Source organism: Bubalus kerabau, chromosome 20, assembly GCF_029407905.1.
Source record: "Bubalus kerabau isolate K-KA32 ecotype Philippines breed swamp buffalo chromosome 20, PCC_UOA_SB_1v2, whole genome shotgun sequence".
Classification (NCBI taxonomy): domain Eukaryota; kingdom Metazoa; phylum Chordata; class Mammalia; order Artiodactyla; family Bovidae; genus Bubalus; species Bubalus kerabau.
The window spans coordinates 12791580-12814838 of NC_073643.1; the positions used below are offsets into that span (position 1 = coordinate 12791580).

At 46.9% G+C, this 23259-nt stretch overlaps 1 protein-coding gene and 1 pseudogene across 1 annotated transcript in view; both read left to right on the forward strand.

The window, feature by feature from the left end:
• Positions 1 to 23259, forward strand: part of ITGA9 (integrin subunit alpha 9) — a 360880-nt gene that overhangs the window by 164755 nt on the left and 172866 nt on the right. The window contains exon 16 of the mRNA XM_055558670.1: positions 9704 to 9853. Within this exon, the coding sequence (XP_055414645.1) occupies positions 9704 to 9853 (150 nt within the window). The remainder of the gene's footprint in view (positions 1 to 9703; positions 9854 to 23259) is intronic.
• LOC129635566 (ATP synthase subunit d, mitochondrial-like) lies at positions 12225 to 12978 on the forward strand (annotated as a pseudogene).

Sequence of the window (23259 nt, forward strand, 5' to 3'; positions counted from 1 at the left end):
TCTTCCTGTTACCGGGAGCTCTCCATGGTGCTTGGCATCTGTAGTCTCTCATCTTCTCAACAGTCATGCAAGGTTTTCCTGCCCAAGCTATTTATATCTCAGAAAACAGGTTTGGAAGGATTAAGTGACGTGAGCCGTGTCACACAGTTTGTAAGAGATGGAGCTGGGACTCCTCCCTTAGACCCAGGACTGTCGATGTCAAAGTCCTTGCTCTCCACCTTGTCTGCGGCCTCTGTTCCTCGACACACAGTCGTCTGCTAGACCTCCATATCATCCCCACCAACTGATTCCCATTCCCCCATCAGCCTGCTGAACATCTCATCACTTTCTCTCTGAGGATTCTTGACACTCCCACTGCTGCACCTTTCGGGGCTGGAGGCGGTTCCCTCTCATGAGATTCCCACACTTCTTGTCCAGGCATCTTTTTGCTCACACAGTCCTGCCTGCCTCCTCTCTGCTGCCCCACGCCTCACTGGTACCTGGGGCAGGTACACAGCAGCCAGGTGTTGGCTGCAAGCAACCTAGTTGATGTTTTTTCCGCTAGAGAGACACTACAATGTCAGTCCACTCACCCCTCCCACTTGCCCGCACACGCCTATCGTCCCAGCCCTGACCTAAGTGTCCTGTCCTGGCTGCTGCCTCAGCACAGTATTGTCAAGAGACCCAGGGAGCTCAAGGCAGAGCTGAAATCTGGTTTCTGTAGCTGCGGTTACCACTGTGTGCCAGCCCCACATCACCTCCCTCCGCATATGGCTTACACTGTAACGACAGCTTTCCAGGTAGGGGCTGAGGAGGAATAATATTCTCAACAAATCTATTATCTGATGCTGTTAATAAGATGCATCCCCACTTTAGAAACTTTAAATAGGAGGCTGAGGGAAGGCCTTTGATTTAGGGAAAGACAGCAGTAGAAGACAGAAAGTAATTAACTGCCAAACTGCATCCTCAGGACCCTGGAGGACTGAGGTCAGAGGGCTGGTGTCCTCAAGAAAGTCCCATGGAAGTGGCAGCCATGGGCTGGGCCATGGAGGGTGGAGCCTGTTCCCTGGGGATAAGAGTGCTGCAGATGTGGAGTTGGCAGAGCTGGGGCATAGGTGGGGACTGCAGTCGGCCCGAGCAGATGTACTTAACACAGTTGTGTCCTCTTCCCCGAAAGCTTGCTTTATCAGGTCAAGGTGCAAAGAGAGGAGACTCCAGGATTTTCAGCTGCTTGCTGAGCCAAGTCAGTACTCCCTCCCACTTCCCACTTCTCCTTCACTATTGACTCCAGGGGGTCTCAGGGCATTTCTGTCCCAGCGTGAGGATTGGGGCTGACATGCCAGCTGGATGAAGGGCTTGTGGCTGAGGGTTGTGGAGCAGGAAGGCCTGCCTGGCGACTCCGGCCGTATTTCTTTTGCTGATGACACTGGGAGCCTTTTCTTCTGTGTTATTTTCATAGTTAGTTACTGTTTGTTGCTCAGTTATATCTGGCTCTTTGAGACCCCATGGACTGTAGCCCACCAGGCTTCTCTGTCCATGGACTTCTCATATTCACCTCCAGATATCTTTATCAGAGCCACCTTGGAGGTTTGAAGATGGGTGAGTAGGAAGAAAAAATTAAAACAAGAAGAGAGGAGCGTTAGATTTTAAGTCAGCATTCCGTTTCCTCTGGAGGACACAAAAGTTGGATCATCTCCAGGGTGGGCCAGTTCCACGTGGTATCACTTAGCTGTCAAGTGATACATGGTGTTATCTATGGTATAATTAACATGTCTCTTTGCAAAGAACGTTCTACAAGGATGTGTCATGCTCTTAGGAAATCGTTTCCAAAGTCAAAAGTTCTAATCTCCCATTAGCATGTTTTGGGAATGAATGCAGAAAAAAAAAAAATCCCAAAACAGATAAATATATAAGTTGACTAAATAAGCAATCCCCACTTTTGTGCACATAAAAATATAAAAACAAACCTTTTCAAGTATCCAAGGAGATATTGTTTTATCTTTGAAGAGGAAAAAGCATCAATGGGGTTATGTGATTTTCATAGATAAACAGAATAATTTATGCAAATATGTTACTTACAGAGTAATGCATGCTTTCATGCCCTTCCTGGGCACTGATGCTTACCAGAGGATCATACATTTCAGGCTGATAATGATATCCATTTCCATATGATATTACATATAAAGTAGTATGGCACGTGTGCTCAGTTGCTTTAGTCATGCTTTTGGGACCCTATGGACTGTAGCACGCCAGGCTCCTCTGTTCAGGCACTTCTCCAGGTAAGAATACTGGAGTTCTTTGCCAAGCCCTCCTCCAGGGGATCTTCCTGCCTTAGGGACTGAACCCACGTCCCCTACATCTCCTGCGTTGTCAGGCAGGTTCTTCACCACTAGCACCACCTGGGAAGACCAAAGTTGTATGTAGTCAGAATTAAAATCTCTAATCTTGTTGAGAAACTTACAGAATTTTCTCCCTTGCTGTTAATTTAAATTTTCATTTGTTTATTTTTTAATTTATAGAACTCTAAATGAAACCACGTGTGGCCTTAGCTTGTTCCCTAGTGAAATGGGTCCTTGCGACATGCACTGTTCATTTTGCAGCAGGGTGGTTTTCACAGATTTTTGTATCAAAATTGCCATTTAAAAGATTATGGTAAAAATAACAACAGCCGGTATTTATTGCCCACCTTTGCTACACTAGGTGTTGGGTTGGATGTTTCATATAATTATAGAGACTATTAAATCACTCTGAGTATGTCATGCCTTTCACTGTGGCCTTTTCTGAATTTCATTTCTGAATTTTCTGTCCTCTTTCTTCCCCATGCTTCATTCTGCATGTTTTCTGTTGACTTGCTTCTGAATCACTGGTCTTCCCTGCTGTGTCTAGCCTGCAGTTACCTGCATCTTCTCTTGTCTTCTCAGCACCTTGGCCACTGCCTTCTTCTTGGTTTCTTAGTCAAATAACCCCGCGCATTGTGGAATCCACCAATGTCCTGAGAATAAATGTGGTGTCGAATATCAGATTCATCTCCACATGCTTCTCTTCTCTTTAGAATCATGATCCTCAAGTCCTGGCTGTCTTTAGTAGCTCTAAGCTTTAAGTTTGTCTTCACAGACTCATAAGACTGCCAGGGACTCAGAACTCCAGAACTCAACCTTTTAGCAACCAGTTCACAGACAGATTCTCAGCCTCTTATTCCAGGCTTCTTACAGACAAGGAAAGAGTTCCCTGCATCACCAGTCCCCAGGCTTTTTGGTGGCAGGGACCAGTTTCACGGAAGACAGTTCTTCCACAGACCAGGGGTGGGGGGGATGGTTTGGGGATGATTCAGGCACATTACATTTATCAGTAATATGCCCTTCCTACAAGTGAGGGGGAGCAGCTATAAATACAAATGAGGTTGTGTCCACCCTCACCTGCTCTGTGGTCTGATTGAGGACCCCTACCCTAGATAGTTCCCTGATACCTATAGACAGGTTTATATGTGTATGTTTGTGTTGTCTGGCTTTTCTGGTTGTTCTCAGTGGGATGGTAGATCTTCGACAAGTCCCTCTATTAGTATTATCACTAGAAATGCAAAAATCCTCAGTTACTTTTAGAAGAATCTTTAAGCTCGTGACAGTTATAAGCTGTCCTCTAACACTTTAACTACCATTCTCATAGTTATGATTATTGAGATAACAGAAAAGGCCTCCACCTCCAAGACTTCTCATTTCTCGGACTGCCTGCAAGGTAATCATAGACAGTAGAGTTGGGTGTGCAGTAGTAGAGTTGAGTGTAGAGAGCAGAGGAATTCTGAGAAAGGATACAGGAGGGAGTGGACAAAGAGATCATGTTTGGAAAAGGAAAAATACTGAGGCCTTTAAAAAAAACAAAAACCCATAGAGGGTTTTTCCCAAACCAAATATCTGGCTTAATGCTAGCTGCTTATTTGTTGGCTTTCTCTGTTATTTGCAAATTGAAAGTAAAACCAACCCTTCCTGTTTTCATTTAGTTTACTACTGTAGCTGCTAGTTAGCTAAGGAGGATAAAAACCCTTTATTTCTTGGAGAAAAGCAGTGTGACGTCAGTTTCTAGCTCACCTGGCTGGTCAAGAGGTGTGTGCTGCTCGAGTCCTACTCGCATTGGGTTGTGGCATGGCTTGGAATAGAGTCCCCCAGACAGTGGTGCGTATCTTCCATCAGCCAGGTAAATGGGAGCTTTGACACTCCTTATACTCACCAGGGAAAATTCCCTGGTTCCACGAGTAAAGGAGACAGAAGACTTTGGGACTTCTGACTCTCACAATAGCCTAGATGCCCTAGGATAACAGGGCAGAGGGTCCTCTCCTCTGGTGGGATCTTTGCGTGGCTCGCCCCTGCCAGTCACAAGTATTCCCTGGTGGGGTATGCTTCGATTTCTTCTGAGTTACTTTGATTTCATTTTCAGAGCAAGGTCATGAATGACAAGGAAAAGCTTGAACGACAAGGAAGAGCTCCCCATGAAGGGATGGGGGTCCTCAGTTACGTTTCCTTAAGGGTCTCTCTTCCTGTTGTCAGTAGACTCTCCTGGGCCCTGTGGTCCTTTCTCAGGGCCCCAACACAGCAGCTCTGTGTGTGAGGTGCGCCAAGGGAGGAGAAAGGTGTAATTCAAAGGAGAGCAAAGCCCATCCCTGGGAGGATAAGTGGACAAGCTCACAGTGTAGACAGAGGGCCTGTAGTGAGTTTGGATGGGCCAGTGATGGGGAGGCTGAAACAGGGGACCAAGTTTGTGGAAGAGAAAGGAAGCCTGGGGTTCTAGGCCCAAATCAATGTATTCTGGGAGATGCTTTGTGGAGTTGGCATCTGGAGGTGAGAAGAGGATTTCTGTGTTGTAACAAAACTCAATAGGTTCACTGCTGAATGACTTAGACACCCATTCCCTCTCCTGGTTCCCCGTGGTGATGAGAGGCTGCCAGGTCCACCGGGGGGCATCTTCCATGGGTTCTCTCTCATCCCCCACCTCTCCTCACCAAACTCCAGTCATCTCCCTCCGCTGCTTCCTGTCCCCCTGCTGTGTCCTGGCTTGGTCCTCTTCCCAGGTGGTGCATGTATTGGTGCGTGCTAAGTCGCTTCCGTCACATCCGCCTCTTTGCAACCCTGTGGACCATAGCCCACCAGGCTCCTCTGTCCATGGGATTCTCCAGGCAAGAATACTGGAGTGGGTTGCCATGCCCTCCTCCAGGGGATCTTCCCAACCCAGGGATGGAACCCAGGTCTTTTATGTCTCCTACATTGGCAGGCAGGTTCTTTACCACTAGCACCACTTGGGAAGCCCTCCCAGGTGGTACTTACGAGTGGGAAAGAATCCGCCTGCCGATGCAGGTGTCGAGAAGTAAAGAGATGCGGGTTTGATCACTGGGTCAGGAATATGCCCTGGATTAGGAAATAGCAGCCCACTCCAGTATTCTTGTCTGGAAATTCCATGGACAGAGGAGCCTGGCAGGATACCGTCCGTGGGGTCATGAAGAGTCAGGTGCAACTATGGTGACTTAGCATACACATTTTCCCCCAGGGCCCCTGTTTATACTGAACCCAGCAGACCTGCACCCATCAGTCCACTTCCATGCTACAGCCTGAGGGATCTTTCTATAACAGTGTCCTTGCTGGCCTCCCTACCTCCAGTCTCACCCCATCCATCCAAGAAACCAGAGGGATTTTTCTGTAACACAGCCTCTTGCATCACCTTACCTGCCTGCCAGCTCTGCCTAGAGTTTAGATCGAAATCAGCACACGCTGTAAGTCCCCCTGAAATCTGATCCCTGCTTTAGCGTCTCTCCTCCCACCTGCCCACAAGCCTGATCTTCCCACCTTTGCAGAACACATGTAATCCACTGGATGGATGGCTGTGCCCTCTTCCCCTGCTGTGTGTACCGACCATGCCTGCTCTCTGGCTGATGTCTGTCTGTCTTCTGAGTCCAGGAGCACCTCCTCTGAGAAGCCCGACAGCCCTTAGTTCAGCTCGGGTACCCTGCTTGTGCTCCCAAAGCCGCCTCTATCCTAGGCGACTAGGTCATCACTGCCTGCCTATTGCCTTCAAGGGCTGTCTCCCTGGGGCCCAGCCCGTTGCCTGGCGTAAAGTAAGCACCCAATAAATTTCAAATTGCACATATGTCAAGTTCCCTATAAAACCTCAGCCGCTGCAAAATCTGCCACCAGTCTGAGGTTTCTTTTCCGTGCAGCCTCCTTCAGTTTTCAGAACAGGAGAGTATGGTAGATTTTTCCCAGAAAAGAGGTGGATTGTTGGCTTTTGGTCTGTCAGAATAGGTGTGTATTCAGCTTGGGAAGTTCTAGTGTGTTGTGGTGAATATTTTCAAGCAGTAAAAAAATTTCAGTGATTAGGGTCTGCGCCTAAACCATAAACCTCCGTCTAAGGGGTCCCTTCACTTCAATGCAGTGCTGAGCTGAGGGAAGCTGCGTTTCAGAAATGCAAAGGAAGCCATGAAATGGTGCTGCCACCTTTCCTTTGCAGCTCGGATAAAACAAAGCACAGTGTGGGCAAGAAGGGCTGTTCTTTTGGGAGTGCCGGCTCATTTCTATTTGCCATGCCCTCCCCTGTCTCCACCCACAGCTCAGTGTGGGGTCGGACCCTTCTGCACAGAGCTTTTGGGACACGTCATAAGAGTGTTTCTCAGACATCTTAGTTAAAACTGACTCATGCAGTCAGTGCCAGAGCACAGCATCTGCACCCCTAGATGTCATAGTTCATCACTCACCCCAAATAGCTGTGCCTCAACTAAGACTTCTCTCCACATCGGTCATGGCTTGAATAGCTGCACATTTAGAAATAGCCCTCATGCAAAGTCCCTGTTAATTAGTTATTTGTCATTTATTCACATTCTTCCTGGAATGAGGGACATTTCTTTCTTGGCCTGTGTCCCCCTAAGTAGTTAAGTAATATTTCAGGGTGAGGTCAGAACAATTGGGATGTTTTTTAAACAGCATTTGATGGCTTCAAGGAAAGCAGTTTTGCTTCTGGTTCTACGAATGAGTCCAATTCTATCACTTACTGGTTTGGGGGTGGAGCACAATTTATTTGAGCTCTGGGGCCTCTGTTTATCTCATATGTAAAATGGGAGCAACACAGACTACCACCTCAGGTATTGTGTGGATTAAGTAAAAGGATGTCTGTGGGAGAGGTTGGCCCAGTTTCTAGAATACATGTGGTAGCCAGGAAACATTCAGTGACTTCTGCCTCCCCCAGCCCCATCCTCCATTCTTCCCACAAGAATAGCATCGTGTAATAACTGACTTCTTTTGACATGAAGAATTTAAATGCAGAACCTTAAGGCAGTCACCCTTAAAGAAACACTGGAGCATTTATCTGTGAGAACATTAGGACTGCACTCATTCACTGTTCTCTGCACCCAGACTTTAAATTCTGTTTTGGAGAGTCAGTCAGTAGGCACCTGGATCCCAGGTAGGTGTTTTCCTCCCAGAAAGGACATGAGTGTTAAAGATCTGCTCCTAAAATCTGAAATTTGAGAGAATTTTCTGGAAGTATCTTACCCAAAGGCTCACCTGTCACTCCCCTGAAAAGTCCTGTGTTCTATTTATGCAAATGATTGAATCTCTTTTCAGCTGATTGCTTTTTTGAGCATAGAGATAAGCCACCTGCTGGTCACTCAGACTCCCATCCCCAGAGTGATTTGTCCCCCACGCCCCGCATTTAGCAGCCCCATCTGCTTCCCCTCCCATGCCACTCTGGCCCGGATGCCATCTCTTCTCCTGGGCTGCTGTGGGAGATTTTCTATGTCTCTGAACATGCTCTGCTCCACATACATACCCCCATGGAACTCCCAGGAAACACAGGGTTCTGTGCCCCAGTAAACCTGGGGTCACCCTACTCTTTCTGGGAGGCAGTTGCTGTAAAAACATACAATAAACAAAAGACACAGACCCCTCTGTTTAACCTGGTGCCCCCGCCCCCCAGCTTGTTCGATCACAGACTCTTTCATTAATCCACCTCCTGGGGAACTGAGGCTCACAGACCCGTCTTGGAGAATGCTGCTACCAAATGGTCAGATGGGCTGCCATTCATTCGCTTATTTAAGCAGCTCTGGATTTGGGGCTGGTGCATGGGGACGACCCAGAGGGATGGTATGGGGAGGGAGGAGGGAGGAGGGTTCAGGATGGGGAACACATGTATACCTGTGGTGGATTCATTTCGATATTTGGCAAAAACCAATACAATATTGTAAAGTTTAAAAATAAAACAAAATTTAAAAAAAAAAGAAAAAATAAATAAAAAGGATGCAAACTTGGAAAAAAAAAAAAAGCAGCTCTGAGTCCAAACGCTGGTGGGTAAGGACCTCTGTGAAAAAAACAAAACAAAACTCTGTGTTAAAAAAGGGTGGGGGTGGGTAGCTCGATGTGCTAACCTGGAACCACCTCCAGGATGTATGCTGAGTCAGGAAAGCAAAGTGCAGCCATCAGTTACCTAAATGTGCTTAGACTGGACAGATGCCCTGAAACTGATAGGCATGTCTGCCTCTGGGGTGGCACTGGGTATCCAGGGGGGTGGGGTGGGGTATGAGCCAGCTCCTCACTGTGTGCCTCTTGGGAACTTTAAAACTTTCTACTGTTTTGAACACTGCACTCGCCTGCTTCCATCTCCACCAGACTTTACACAGAGTGTAGTTTGAAGTTCTTGGCTCTGCTTGAGGCTTTAGGGTTGGGTGGCCTCTGCCCGCCCACCTAGCGCCTCTCACTCCTGCTTGCCTGCCGGCTCCTGCCGTCTCTCCTTGACAGATGCAGGCAATGGAGACGTGGCTCATTGGTGCTACTTCTCAGATTTGCCCTGCTCCCCTTGGAAGCCCACCTTCCATAGCGTGTGCTGGTCAGGGATGCAGGGAAACTAATGCTTTATTCCTGCCTCACTCTCTAACTTGTGAGCCTGGGGGAGCTGGAATCCCGGGGAGGCAGTGGAGCAGACTGAAGCAGAAAGGCCAGGAACTCCAGGACTGAGCTGATGTGACTCAGAATCCTTATTAGCCTTGTGGCCTGGGGAACTTGTGCCTTCATCTTCCCTTTATTATACAATGGAGGGGAGTAAGCCCAGCTCTCATGCTTTGGGTGTGTGGCTTACCTCTCAAGAACACCTTGCACAGTGCCTGGCATCTTGTCAGTGCTCACTGGGACTATCAGCCTATCACTCCCTTGGCTCTTGAAGTCCTAGGGTCTGAAGGAAAGAACACAGGCCTGAAGTCCGACTTCACCCCTGGCTCCAAGGAGCCCAGCGCTGGGAAGCCATCAGGCCCCAGTGTCTACAGGTCCCCTGCCCTAACACACAATCTGTATTTATCTCAACTCAGAAGAGCTTTGATGATCAAAACACCATGGATTGGAAGGGTTAGTGCTGCACTGTGAGTACAGATGCTCGCCAGCCCGCCAACTAGCTTATAAGAATATTTGGAAGATGACTAAGGTAATGTCTTCCACATGCTAAAGAGACCATGATTTCGCACCATGGAAGGTAGAGTGGGAAAACCCCCGCTCATTAGCGGAGTGACCTTGGAAAAGACAGTCACTGCCCTTGGCCTCATTACCTCATCTTAAAATATGAAAGCAATAAAATCCAGCCTCACAAGGGTGGTTTGTGAGGCTCACACGGGGCGGTCCGTGTGGAAGGTCTTTGTAAACTGTTGAAATGCTCTGCACATGTCAGCAGCGCCCGCCGTTCACGTGCCTTGTGTTTATTGTTTCAGCGGAGAGTACAGGACGTCATCAGCCCCATCGTGTTTGAGGCCGCCTACAGCCTGGGCGAGCATGTGACGGGAGAGGAGGAGAAGGAGCTGCCAGCCCTGACCCCCGTGCTCCGCTGGAAAAAGGGACAAAAGATTGCCCAGAAGAATCAGGTACCTGAAAACTCATGGTTGGGACCCCAGGTGGCAGGTGCACATGTACAAGTAATGGCCCCAGTGGCATGGGAGCCCAAGGCTGGGCACACCCCCTCCTGGGCCTCCCTTTCCTGATCTGCAAAATGCTGAAATGTATGATTTGGGGGGTTGCGTCTAATAACCATGTGATTTAAACTCACTGATTCCCAAACAATTAGAAAATAATGATCCCTTTGAGGTCATGAACTGGCAGCTTGGTCTCTGCACTTGCATCCTTTTCCTGCAGCATTTCTAGAGCTCAGATCAGTACCTAGTGAGTGCTCTACATACAGGTTTTATTGATGGTACTGTGAGTGGGTGATGAAGCAAGAACTTCCTCTTGTTAGAATTGGTGGTTGACTTGAGAAAGCTCAGCTCAGTCGTCTTTGGAAGGCAAAGCACCATGAGTGCAGGCTGTCACCATCCTCCCCGAGCTCAGCAGATTCTTGGCTGTGCTGCTGTGTGGAGGAGCTATATGGGATGCAGCCTGTACAAGACCATACGGAGTAGGAGTGAGCCATGAGCTAACACCACGTCGCAGCACTGGCCTGTCTGCCCCAAGCAATCTGGAAGATGTGCGGTGCTGACTCTGTTGCAGGAAATATGCACGAAATCTGCGATCCCAGGTCTGAGTCTAAGTCTTTCTCTAACACCCAAGATCATCACAGATCCAGGACCTGGGGAAAGTCAGACAAAACTGTTTTTTGGCTAAACCAGACTCCTGGGTGGGGTGGGGACAAAGCTGTGGAACCTCTCACCAGCCCCACCCTCCACAGTTCTGACTGCTCTGAACTTGTGGGAAAACTAGCAGATCATGACCCACCCCTTGCAGATGAGAGTTGTAAATAGGACCATAGAGAAGAGTTTGGAGTTTGAGATATAAGATTTTTACCAAGATGTCCCCATTTTCTCCCAAAGTCTGTCCCATGTGGTTTTGGGTCAGGTTCCCCAGAAGCAGTGCCTGAAACAAGGGTTTGGGAGCACTTGGTCTAATGAGTCGGTGTTCTTAGAGAAATCTATAAGGAAAGGGAGGAGGGTGAGCAAGGATGTGCTCTTGGGCAAAGTCTAGCCTTGGCCTGAGGCTGGGAGCTCTGGAGCATAAATTACACCGAAGAGCCATCCTCTCCTTGAGGGAAGGGGCTGACCCTTTGTACCCTTATTAGTCAGCCATTGGCTGACTATGGGGGGTGGAACTATGGGGGATTGTATAACTGACTATGGGGGATTGTAACCATCCTTGACGGAGACTCTCTCTAGGTGTGGACAGTTCTCCCAAAATTAGAGAGACTTTTTTTTTAAGGACCCACCAGCTTGCAAGCAGGATAAACCCAAAGTATCCTAGGTACATCATTTTGAAATGTCACTACGCCTAAGACATAAGGAAAATTCTTAATGCTTCCATGACAAAGAGTACAGGATGGTGATAGTGGGGAATATATATCCTCTCACAATATAATTAGAGTCACGCTAAGTAATCCATTAGACTTCTTATTAGTAAGATTGGAAGCTAGCATATGTGAAATAAGGGCTTCAAAGCTCTGAGAAAAGGTGATTTTGAAACTAGGGTTTTATACGTAGCCTAAAAGTCAAGTATGAGGTTGAAATAAAGTCATCATTCAGACAAGCAACTACCCAGAAAGTTTACATCCCTGGTAACCTTTCCAAGGAAGTTACCTAAGATGCACTCCAAGAAAAAAGGGTGACAGCTAGAAGGAGCAAAAAGTTGAATGTGAGAACAAACTCTTAGAAGTCCAATGATAAGAAATTCCAGGATTACAGTTGTGCAGCATGTCTAAAAAACAGTTGATCAGTTTAGAGCAAAGGATTAATGAACTTTGAGAAGAATGAAGCCAGCCATAGACAGAATAATAAGAAAGCAGCAAATAATCAGGACACAGTGTAGGTAGAATGTATGTTTTCTATGGATACAAAAAATGAAGGCAATCAAAAACTCCCAGAAAAGTAAAAATATGGCCAATATGTCATGGTTCAATATAAAACAAAGCATGGTAGGATGTGAAGCCAGTAGAACAGCATATGGAAGAGAAGGATCTTAATACTAGAAACATTGCCACTTAAGTAAAAGTTGAGTTTTCTGGTTGTTTAACTTTGTACCTGTGTAGAGGAGGATTTGTAATCATGACATTTGTCTTGGCTCTGCTGTGAACAGCAATCATGAGGCCATAATACTAGCACTGTTCACTGGTGTTCAGTATTTACATAGAGTTTAATATAGGACAACAGAAGTTGTTTTAATATCTTAATTTTTTAAATTAGTGAGCCAAAGATATTGTAAAACCTGATGAAACTGTAAAAAGCTGTTTATTACTTAAAATTTCAAAGGGTACCCAGGTCGGTAAAGGATTTCAAGATGGCTGGACGGAAACTTGCTCTAAAAACCATTGCCTGGGTAGCTTTTGGGGAGATCATCCCCCCAAAGTGGAAGGCCGTGACTAACTCCTTGAAGTCCTGGAACGAGACCCTTACCTCCAGGTTGGCTACTCTGCCTGAGAAGCCATCTGCCATCGACTGGGCTTACTCCAAGGCCAACATGGCAAAGGCTGGCTTGATGGATGACTCTGAGAAGAAGTTTAATGCCCTGAACGTTCCTATACCAGAGGATAGATATACTGCCCAGGTGGACGCTGAAGAAAAAGAAGATGTGAAAAGTTGTGCTGAGTTTTTGTCTCTTTCAAAGACCAGGATTTAGGAATATGAGAAAGAGCTGGAGAAGATGAGGAACATAATTCCATTTGATCAGATGACTATTGAGAACTTGAATGAAGTCTTCCCAGAAACCAAATTAGACAAGAAGAAGTACCCCTACTGGCCTCACAAGCCAATTGAGAGCTTATAAGCTCAAGTCCATGGGGTTGCTAAGAGTCAGGCACGACTGAGTGACTTTACTTTCACTTTTCACTTTCATGCATTGGAGAAGGAAATGGCAACCCACTCCAGTATTCTTGCCTGGAGAATCCCAGGGACAGAGGAGCCTAGTGGGCTGCTGTCTATGGGGTCGCACAGAGTCGGACACGAATGAAGTGACTTAGCAGCAGTAGCAAGCTCAAGTCTGGGAGGAAGCTCTGGCCCTTGAATTACAAACTCTGGACATTAAAAATGATTACACAGCAAAAAAGAATTGCAAAGGTTACCAGTAAAGCAGTGCTTCATAAAGTGTGGCCACCCAACCAGCAGTATCAGCCTCCCTTGGGATAATGTCAGAAAAGAAAATTCTTGGGTCCCACTCCTGACCCTTTGAATTAGAAACTCATGGGGTGGATCCCAGAAACCTTGGTTTTAACAAACTGATTAGGTGAGTCTGATGCAGTGAACATTTGAGACAGTAGAAGAGCTAAGAGTAACTATCTACCTACCTGTCAAAACTAGGAAGGTGAATGGTGGGAGGGGACCTTTATGTAGGTGAGTTCAATTTTTATCTATCATGGAAGAAATTCAGTGAAATAATGTCTAAATCCGATAAATCAGGAAGAAATAGGATTGATACTACTAATTTTCTAGGAATTTTCTAGGGACATGGAAATAACCATCCAAAGAAACATAAAGGGACATAACCACAATGGGTAATAGTGGTTCCTCCTGAGAGGAAGACTCAGTATAGAGAGGTGCGGGGTGGAAGGTTATTATTTTAACCACGTGATTCTTTGGTTGAAAATGAAAGAAAAATATTGTCCTTCGATTGAGAAGATTGTCTAGGAGCCTGAGAAAAAAATTGGGGAGAGTGATCCTTGCTTTACTCCTTTTCCTGATTATATATATATAAAAGATAATTTAATGATCTTCCTCCATGTGTCTTCCAGATGTTGGCTCAGTTTAAGGGGAAGAAACATTCTGAGAGCTAGGCCCACTGTGGGAAGCAGAGCTGTTTTTTGACTTGTGTATATGGGAGAGGTCCACAAAGAGCATTTGACCTCTTTCACAGGAAGGAGTAAGCTCACTGGAGCTCTTCATTTTGCCAGATAACATTAAAATGTAAGTGCCATAGTCTCTTCAACCAAAAGGCACCAAACCCATGTTGGTGCACAGGATTGCACAATGGAGCAGGTTAAATTATGGTGATCTTTTAGAGTCAAGAGTCTTCCCCCACTGACGGTCTAGTTCAGGTGGAATAACTGCACAGACAGTGCATATAACATGTAGTCAGTGACTAAAGCATGTTAAGTGCAGGCTTACTGATGGATCCCAGGCTTTTGGCAGAGAGTAGGAGTGAGTGAGGCAGGCAGGAGGCCAGACCTTCCCTCTGCAGGGTGAAGAACGGTCTTGGGAGAAAATGGCCTCCAGCGTAGGTGCTAGGCTGTCTGAGTGAATAGTGGGGTTGCCACCAGTGCTGAGGATGGATTGGGATTCTGGGCACTCAGGGGATATTGGCACTCTACCCTGAAAACCTCTGTAGGACGTGCCGTCTATTGAGTGCATTTTTCCACCTTAAAATTATAAGGAAAGCAGAGACCTGCCTGTCTGTCTCCTCAAGAAATATTTGATATAAAAGTAACAACAAGTGTTTTATCCATTAGTCAGAAGGGTATTTAAAAGAACTATAAATCTAAGAGCAGTTCAGTTAATTGAATGTCTGCTACATGTAAGACCTGGATAAAAAGATAAATGAAACTTTGCTGTACTAGTAGACTTAGAGACTGTAAGAATAACATATATAGAACAGAAAGCCAGATTCAGACTAATGTGTGTGAATTTCACTCCGAGACCTCTTCCAACTGAAGATGCTCCAACTCAATGGACATAAATTTGAGCAAACTCCCAGAGATAGTGGAGAACAGAGGAGCCTGGCATGCTACAGTCTATGGGGTCACAAAGAGTTGGACATGACTAAGAGACTGAACAACAACAACTCTGCAGAAGGGAGAATTGGAGGGAGATTCATGGAGGAAGTAGGATTTGGATACTTGGGACTGGAGAGGTTTGACTAACAGAGAAGGGACTGATGGATGCTAATGGTCTTCCATGTGGCTGAAGTGAGGGGAAGGAGATGGGCCTTCAGGGCTGGAGGTACAGACAATCTAAGGCTACCTGGTTACTGACCAGGGAGTTGGACTTGATTGGTCTTATAGGGAACAGGAGATGATCATATCTTCTTGAGACAAGTCTGCCTGGGCCGGGGGCGGAGTAGGGGGCTGGTGGGGGTGGGGGGGCACTAAGGAGCTCTCGTAGCAGCCCCAGGAAGTTCTTGCAGGTCAGTTCATGAAGGTCCTGTCTGATATACTCATAGTTCCTAGAGGGTCTCAGCTGCTGAAAGAAGGTGGAACAGTCCTGCGAAGCCTGCTGGCCTGTGTGCTGGGAAAGAAGCAAGACTATCGCTGGGGCCCTTATGTTCCCCCTCCAGATGAGCATACTAGTGGCAATGACAGAGGCCCTCGTTTCACACGTGTACACAGAGTAGAGCTTTGGAAATGATCACTGCTCTCAGGTTTCCTCAGGAGGACCCCAAAGGGACCTGGTCAGGGCTGGGCTTCCAGGCCACCCACTGCAGTAGACAGAATGGACCCTAAAGATGTCCACACCCTCATTCCTGGAATCTGTGAATATGATGCATTACATGGCAAAGGGACTTTGCAGGTATAACTAAGGTTATGGGCTTTACACTAGGGAGGGTATTCTGGAATATCCAGCCAGGCCTGATCTTTCTCCACTTGGAGGAAGGAGGAAGGTGGTAGAATAGAACATCAGAGAGATCTGAAGCTTGAGAAGAACTTAACCTGTCATTGTTGGCTTTGAAGATGGAGGTGCAACTTGACAAGGAATGCAGACAGCCTTGAGAGGCCGGGAGAGGCTCCCTGATGAGTGTCAGCAAGGAAATGGGGACCTCAGTCCTACAACCACAGGGAAATGAATTCTTCCAATAACCTGAATAAGCCTGGAAGCAGATTCTCCCCAAGAGCCTCCAGATAAGGACCCAGATTAGGTAACACTTTGATTTTGGCTATTGATCCCCAATACCTAGCACTGCCTGACTCACAGAGGTTGAGTAAACCTATCTCAGTGAAGAGAGCCCTTCTGAGGGAGCACAAGGCTGGGTCCTCCTGTGGAGTTTGGACGTCATATCAGAATGTCTCCACTACAGATTCAGCAAAGCTCTGTATATGCTCCATGAACTCTCTAAGAATTCCTCCCAGGCAGGAGAGCCTGGTGTGCCATTTAGAACGATCTTCCTACACCACAACACATTTGTGCGTGTGTGAGTATATTTTTTTTTCAAAGACTAAAATGAAGGAGATATGGCTGGTGAAACCAGAGGCATTGGCTATGTTAAGAATACTCACTTTGTCATCTTTCAAGGGAAAGGTGAGCTGTTTTACTCTAATATTAACATTTTGCTACGTCAAAGCCATAAACTCTGAACCTCCATTGTGCTGGAAACCATCACCATCTGGACCTCCCACCCCAGCCCCTCAATGCCAGGATGTATTGGGTGCCAGCACTGTGCCCGTGAAGACTCACTGTTTGTTCAGCCTTGACATTAGGTAATGCTTTCCTGGCTGAGGTGCCTAACTGGCTTCAAATGCCATTACTTGCAGCTAGAAGGTTTATTTTCATTATCATATACAAAGTCTCTGCAGAAGAAAGGAAAGTTGAGAGGTTGGCAAGGAAGAGAGAACAGAGGAACTTCCAGACATCAGAGCTGGACAGGTATCAGAGACCATCCAGCCTGGGGCACACACCTGGATTCAGGGGAGCAGGCTGGCCCAGAGGAGGAGGAGGTGTTTTAGAGGAGGAGGTGTCCACCTTCCTCCCTGTTTCAGCCAGATCAGTCCTACTTTTATAGGCATCATCTGTTTGGCATCAGCTTCTGGCTAATCTTTTCAGAAACAGCACCATGATGAAATGTATGGGAAAACCATCTAGTTTCGGGTACATGTAAGGAGAACAAGTGTGTAGTTCAGCGTCTGATCAGGATGTCTGGCTGTGTCTGCAGCCCAGGCTTCCCGTCAGGGTTAATCCAAAGAGCAGAGGAGAGGACATGCCTACTGTCAGAGGCCAGGCTGTATGTTCAGTCACCAGTTGAATTTAGTGGAAAATAAAGTGAAGAAAATAATGGCTTCCCCCAAATCTTTAGCCTGTAAAGATTTCTTCTGTTTTGTCCTGCCTTATTGAAAACCTCCCCCACAAGCACATGGAGTGCATGTGTAAACAAGCGAGGGTGCACGTCCAGTGGACAGTCTCTAACTGGGGAAGAAATCCTAGCCCCTTTCTCATTATCTTCTGAGATGACTCAGGGAATCAAAGGCCAGATTCTTGCTACTTGAACTGATGCCTGGGGCCCATTCAGGTGAGTTTCTTGCAGAGAGGGGAGGAATCTTCTCCAGCTTGAAGCCATCTTTCTCGTTCCTAAATGCCTGACTACCTCTGACTCAGTGGCTTTTAGAACCTGGCTAGCATAGTCTTCTGGAGAAGGCAATGGCACCCCACTCCAGTCCTCTTGCCTGGAAAATCCCATGGATGGAGGAGCCTTGTAGGCTGCAGTCTATGGGATCGCGAAGAGTCGGACATGACTGAGCGACTTCACTTTCACTTTTCACTTTGCTGCATTGGAGGAGGAAATGGCAACCCACTCCAGTGTTCTTGCCTGGAGAATCCCAGGGACGGGGGAGCCTGGTGGGCTGCCGTCTATGGGGTCTCACAGAGTTGGACACGATTGAAGCGACTTAGCAGCAGCAGCAGCAGCAGCAGCATAGTCTTCCTTTCCTCTGACAGCACCAGCCCTTTTCCTTGAAATCATTGGTTCTGTTTTCTGCATCTTGTGACTAATTAACAGTAACTTTCTTTAAAAAAAAAAAAAAAGAAAGAAAGAAACATAGAACTCAAAATGATTCCAGGGTAAAAATCCAGGCAAAGAAATTCTGGCCCTTCAAAAGGAGAAGGCGGCTTCCCAGGTGGCACTAGTGGTCAAGAATGCACCTGCCAATGCGGGAGGCGCAGGTTCGGTCCCTGGGTTGGGAAGATTCCCTAGAGAAGGGCACAGCAACCCACTTCAGTGTTCTTGCCTGGAGAATCCCAGGGGCTACAGTCCACGGAGCTGCCAAGAGTTGGACATGACTGAAGTGACTTAGCACATGCGCGCACACACAGAAGAAGAGGAAAAGAAAGAAATTCTGGTCCTGGGGAAGGGGGGAGTAGGAGATCCCTAGAGAAGAGTTGACACTGAGGTTGTAGAGGGACATGAAATGTGGTGTGGAAAAGGCCTCCCAGTCCCAGGCGGACCTGGAAAGGGCACTGGGAAGGTCCAGAGGCCAGATGCAGGCCCAGGTGGGCAGGACCTCCCTGAGCAGCTCCACTGCCCACTCAGTTATCACAGGGTTTGAACTAGATCATCAAAATGTTGCCTTCAGGCAGCAGGGGTTGTTCTTCCAACCATAGGGCCATGACGTAAACCAAAGGGTTCCCAAAGAGAGAAGCATTTATTCCGTCCAGGTTTTCCACAGAGTAGGGGTATGGAGGTAGGCAGGGCATGAAGCAAAATCTGTACCATGTTAGTTGTTTAGAGGGAGACCAACAGGACTCCTCCCATGATTTCAAAATCTGAAAGGACAATTTATATAGACCCTGAGATAGAAAGAGTTTCTCAACTTTAATTTTATAAAGTATTTGTCTTTATTTTTGTGGACATGCTATTCTTTGGAAAGCAAGTATGTCTGCATGACCTGCTTTTAAATACCAAGCTAAGTTATTTAGGTACAGGAATCAACAGAGCTAAAATTCCTGGGACCACCCTGAGCTCTTTAATGTGCCACATTAAGGACAACTTTCCCTGGAGGAGGAAATGGCAACCCACTCCAGTGTTCTTGCCTGGAGAATCCCATGGACAGAGGAGTCTAATGGGCTACAGTCCATGGGGTTGCAAAGAGGCAGACATGACTGAGCAACTAACACTTTCTTTCACTTTCAAGGATGACTTTGGATTCTGGAAAAAGCATTAAAACAGAATTGGGAAAGAGAAACCTCTTACACTCAGGTCATGGCGTTTACATATACACGCATGTTTAATACTATGCTAGGTGCTGGGGGCTGCAGCTGTGAGTTACGTATAGCTGGGACCTTTGGGAACTTATGTGGGACAATGAGAGGAACTACAGTTCAGAAATGTCCCTCCTGTTGTCCAGGCAGAGATCCTCTACAAAGTCAGATTTTCATCAGGAAATGTCTCACTCATTTTAGCTTACAAATAGCCTTGGGGTGGGATTTGAAAAGCATTAATTCCCACGCAATCCAATTGTCCTGTTTTCTCAGGTCTCAGCATGGGACTTGGTTGCCATAACAACCCTATAAACAGTGTCTAACCTATGTCAATGATCATATATATTTTAAAGCTAATATCACCAACTCCAAGAAACTGATCCTCCTCTGAACGTGACAGCTGGGATAGACTAAGAATCTTACTTCCTGCTAGATCATTAGGGAACATTTTTTTTTTCCCCAGTGCAGATTTTGGTGAGAGAAAAGGGGCCCTACAAGGCTTAAGCAGCTGGGAGACCTGCTACTTTGAAGTCAGTCTTGACCAGGGCAGCCATTGAGCCATCACACACATCCAAGGTTGTTTAGGCCTTGGTGGCCACAGCTTTGTGAGAAAAACACAGCTAGCTCCAGCCTCTGTGCTCTGGTTCAGAGCAAGATGTAACCTGAACTGAATTCATTGTGTTCAACCCCCACCTCCTCCATGACCTAAAGGGAACGAAGAAACAAGTATCCAAATGTTCTAGAACAAGAATGGACAAGCTACACTCTGCTGGCCAAATCCAGCCTGTTTTTATAAATAAAGTTTTATTGAGATATAACCATGGCCATTTCTTTAAATATGTCTGCTTTTGCTTTAGCAACACAATTGAGCAGTTGTAGCTGAGACCACATGGCTCACTGCTGCTGCTGCTAAGTTGCTTCAGTCGTGTCCGACTCTATGCGATCCTGTAGACGGCAGCTCACCAGACTCTCCTGTCCCTGGGATTCTCCAGGCAAGAACACTGGAGTGGGTTGCCATTTCCTTCTCCAATGCCTGAAAGTGAAAAGTGAAAGTGAAGTCGCTCAGTCGTGTCTGACTCTCAGCGACCCCATGGACTGTAGCCCTCCAGGCTCCTCCATCCATGGGATTCTCCAGGCAAGAGTACTGGAGTGGGGTGCCATTGCCTTCTCCGACATGGCTCACTAGGTTGAAAATATTCACTATCTGGCCCATTACAGAAAAATCTGGCAACCTTCCTCTAAAAGAAGAACAGTAAGGACTGGGGGAGAAGCTGGAGAAAGGATTTTAAAAAGAAAAGTATATTCTCCAGAAAAATCTGAGGTGAAGCTCAGGGTGAGGAAGGAGCCAGCATGGAGATCTAGTCCATGAGACTGAGGAGGCTTCTGGGTGTCCAGAGCACAAAGTCAGAGGAAACGGTCATCTCTTGAGAGAAGGGATTTAACCTCCTGTAACCAGAGAGGAGTCAGAGATGATGGCTTCTTAGCTCTGTTTCCATTTTCCAGAAAGGCTGCTTCCAGGTTAAAAAAAAATTGACAAGTCTTTCCCAAGCAGAGTTGAGGCTGGAGGGAGTGGAGAGGCTGCTTCTGAGCTGGATTGGGATTGCCTGATTTAGGCATCAGAGCTTGTGTTTGCCCAGAGGATTAGGGAAACACGTAGAAGCAGGCAGAAGAGAGGCTGAAAATTTGGTAGTTTGGCCTACTGGCTTCAGGGAGAACGTGCACTCCTTCCACTTTGAACAGGAGAAATTGTTTATACTTGCTCCTGGGAGCTATGCCATCAGCTAGCATTCTGAGGCTTCAGTCTGCCCATGCTTCTGCCCCAGAGAGATGTGTCTCAGTTCTTTGGGAAACAAAACTGTCCCTTGCCTAGGAAGACTCAAGCGCAGGATCTCTGAGTTTCCACTTAAGTCTACAAGATGCATGGTGTGAGTCTCTTGATTTGCTGCTGTCTTCATATTTTACCTATAAGACAACTTCATTCCCAGCCTGGGGAGGGTCTTGCCTAAGCCAAGGCTTTACCAGTGCTTGGAATGCATGGCCCACTTTAGTTCACACCATTCCCCGAAGTAGGGGAGGCTATAGGTTGAGGAGTATTCCATTAATCTCTTGCTGTATAACAAGCTATCCCAAAACATAGTGGCCTAAGATAACAGCAGTCATTCACTTTATTTATGAATTTGAAATTTGTCAGGGCTTGGGCAGGGCAGCTCACTTCTGTTCCATGTCATGTCAGCTGGGGCAGCTCAGTGGGGCTGGGGGACCCACTTCAACGCTGGCTGACTCCTGCGGCCTTGAGTTGATACTGCTGGTCAATTTCTGTCCTTGTGGGTCTCTCCATGGGAAGCTTGGGCTTTCTTGCAAAGTAGTAGCTACATTGTAAGAGCAAAGGCCCCAAGAGAACTCAGAGGAAGCTCCAGTACTTGTGATGCTAAGCCTGGAAATTGTAAAGCACTGCTTTCTCTGCAGCCACAAATCCACCTAGATTCAAGGGGTGGAGCGTCAACCCCACCTCTGTACGGAAGGAGGTCAGGGTCACACTGTATAGAGTGCAACAGGAGACATTGTGCATTGATTTTGAGAATGTATAGTTGTCTACACACAAACACACACACGGAGTCAACTTCAACTCTGTCTCTGTGGTCTTCTCACTGCACCATCAACTCAGGAAACTTCATGGCGCTCACTCTTACAAAGCGTCATTGTCACTCACCTTTGCTGGTGTAGACAGTGATGCACAGCGATGTCTAAAACAAGAACAACGTGATAGCCACAAGCTCCCACGCTGAGAGCTAAATGCTAATCTGGATTCACAAGAGTCATTGATGCTGTTATTTTTTTCATTTTGTAAATGTGCAGATTAAGTCCTGGATTAACTTCTGAGCTTGAGCTTATCTTCTCACTAGAGTTTGTGCTTAATTTTAGCTGATCAGTGTAAACACTCACCTAATGTGTGTGTGTATGTGTGTGTGCATATGGCAGACTCAGTGCTTGCCTTTGTTGGATGGAAGTTCAACAGCACTGGAGGACTTAACAGCCAGAGAAGTTAGTTTGCAGGACAGGAAATAGAGAGGAGAGTACAAGGGAAAGTCCGACCAGAGCAACCAGTTCCTCACGGGGAGGCTCTGCACTTGCCTGTAGCTGAGGGACAGGGCTTTGCTGGGAGGCTACAGGTTTGTGTTGATGAGCAGGTCATTTGCATTGGCTCACATTCCAGGGGTTACCCCATCTCTCAGAGCATGTGGGGTCCTCCACTGTTGACTGGGCACATTCTACACAGCAGGCTCTGAGGGCACGCATGGGGGTGAAGAATACCAATACAATCCCCCATCTTCATGGAGCATCATTTCAGCAGGGGAGAGAAACAGGAAACACCTAATGATAAATTAGTTACAGTCAAGATGAGCAGTCAGAGGAAAAGTGCATGAACTACCAGAACTTGTGACCGAGCCCCAGCCCTCTGAGGGCTCAGGGATGTGGTTTTGGTTTGCTGACTGAAGGATGAGAGGACACACACCTGATGAACCTGGTGGAGGCCTTTGGGATCAGCCTATGGGGAGGCCCTGAGTTGTGAAGGTGTAAGGGCAGACTGAGGGGTAGTTGGCATGAGAGAGCCAGGGTGATGGAGCTGAGGAGGGCAGGGACCAGATCTTGCCAGATTGTGTGCCATGGGGTGGCTGTAGGTCACTTCTGCCTTGTCAGTTTTCACCTGCTACCCATCCCACCTCCAAAGGCGGGAAGTCAGACCATCTCTTGCCTGTAAAATGGGAGAAATACTTGCAAAGAGAAGCCTGTGACCAGGGGCAGAGCTGGGTTTAGGGGAGTCTAAAGCTTATTAGGATTTGGGAGGAGAGTTTCTCTTGGGGTAAGTCAAGTAACATTGTGAATAGAAAGTAAGATGCAAGACTGCAGTGGGAGCGTGTCAGTGAGGGCCTTTCAGCCCAAAGTTTCATTGTCTTGGTGGTGAAGCCACTTTTTATGTTTCTCCTCATTTCTAACCTCAGAAAGCCTTCCACTCTAACATGAGATATTCGTGTAGACCTCACATCCACTTCTTGTTTTCTCCTCAATTGAGATGGCAAATAAAGCACAAATGCCTTCTCTCAAAATCTTGGAAATTTGGCTCTCTTCTTGCCCCCAGTATTGTCCAAAAGAACATGGGAATGTCCTCTTTCTGCCCGAGACTTTCATGAGTTTTTTTTCCCCCACAGTCAAGGCAGGGAATGTTGGCTGGGACACATTATTCTCTTGGAAATGTGACACAGAAATATGAATTTCCATAAGCAAAATTACTCTGTCTGGTTGGGTCTAGACTGTCTTTGGCAGACACATTTGCTGGAGTCCACATGGATGCTCTGAGAAGCCGCCCGGACTTGTCCTTGGGGAGGAAAGCAGGTCACCTG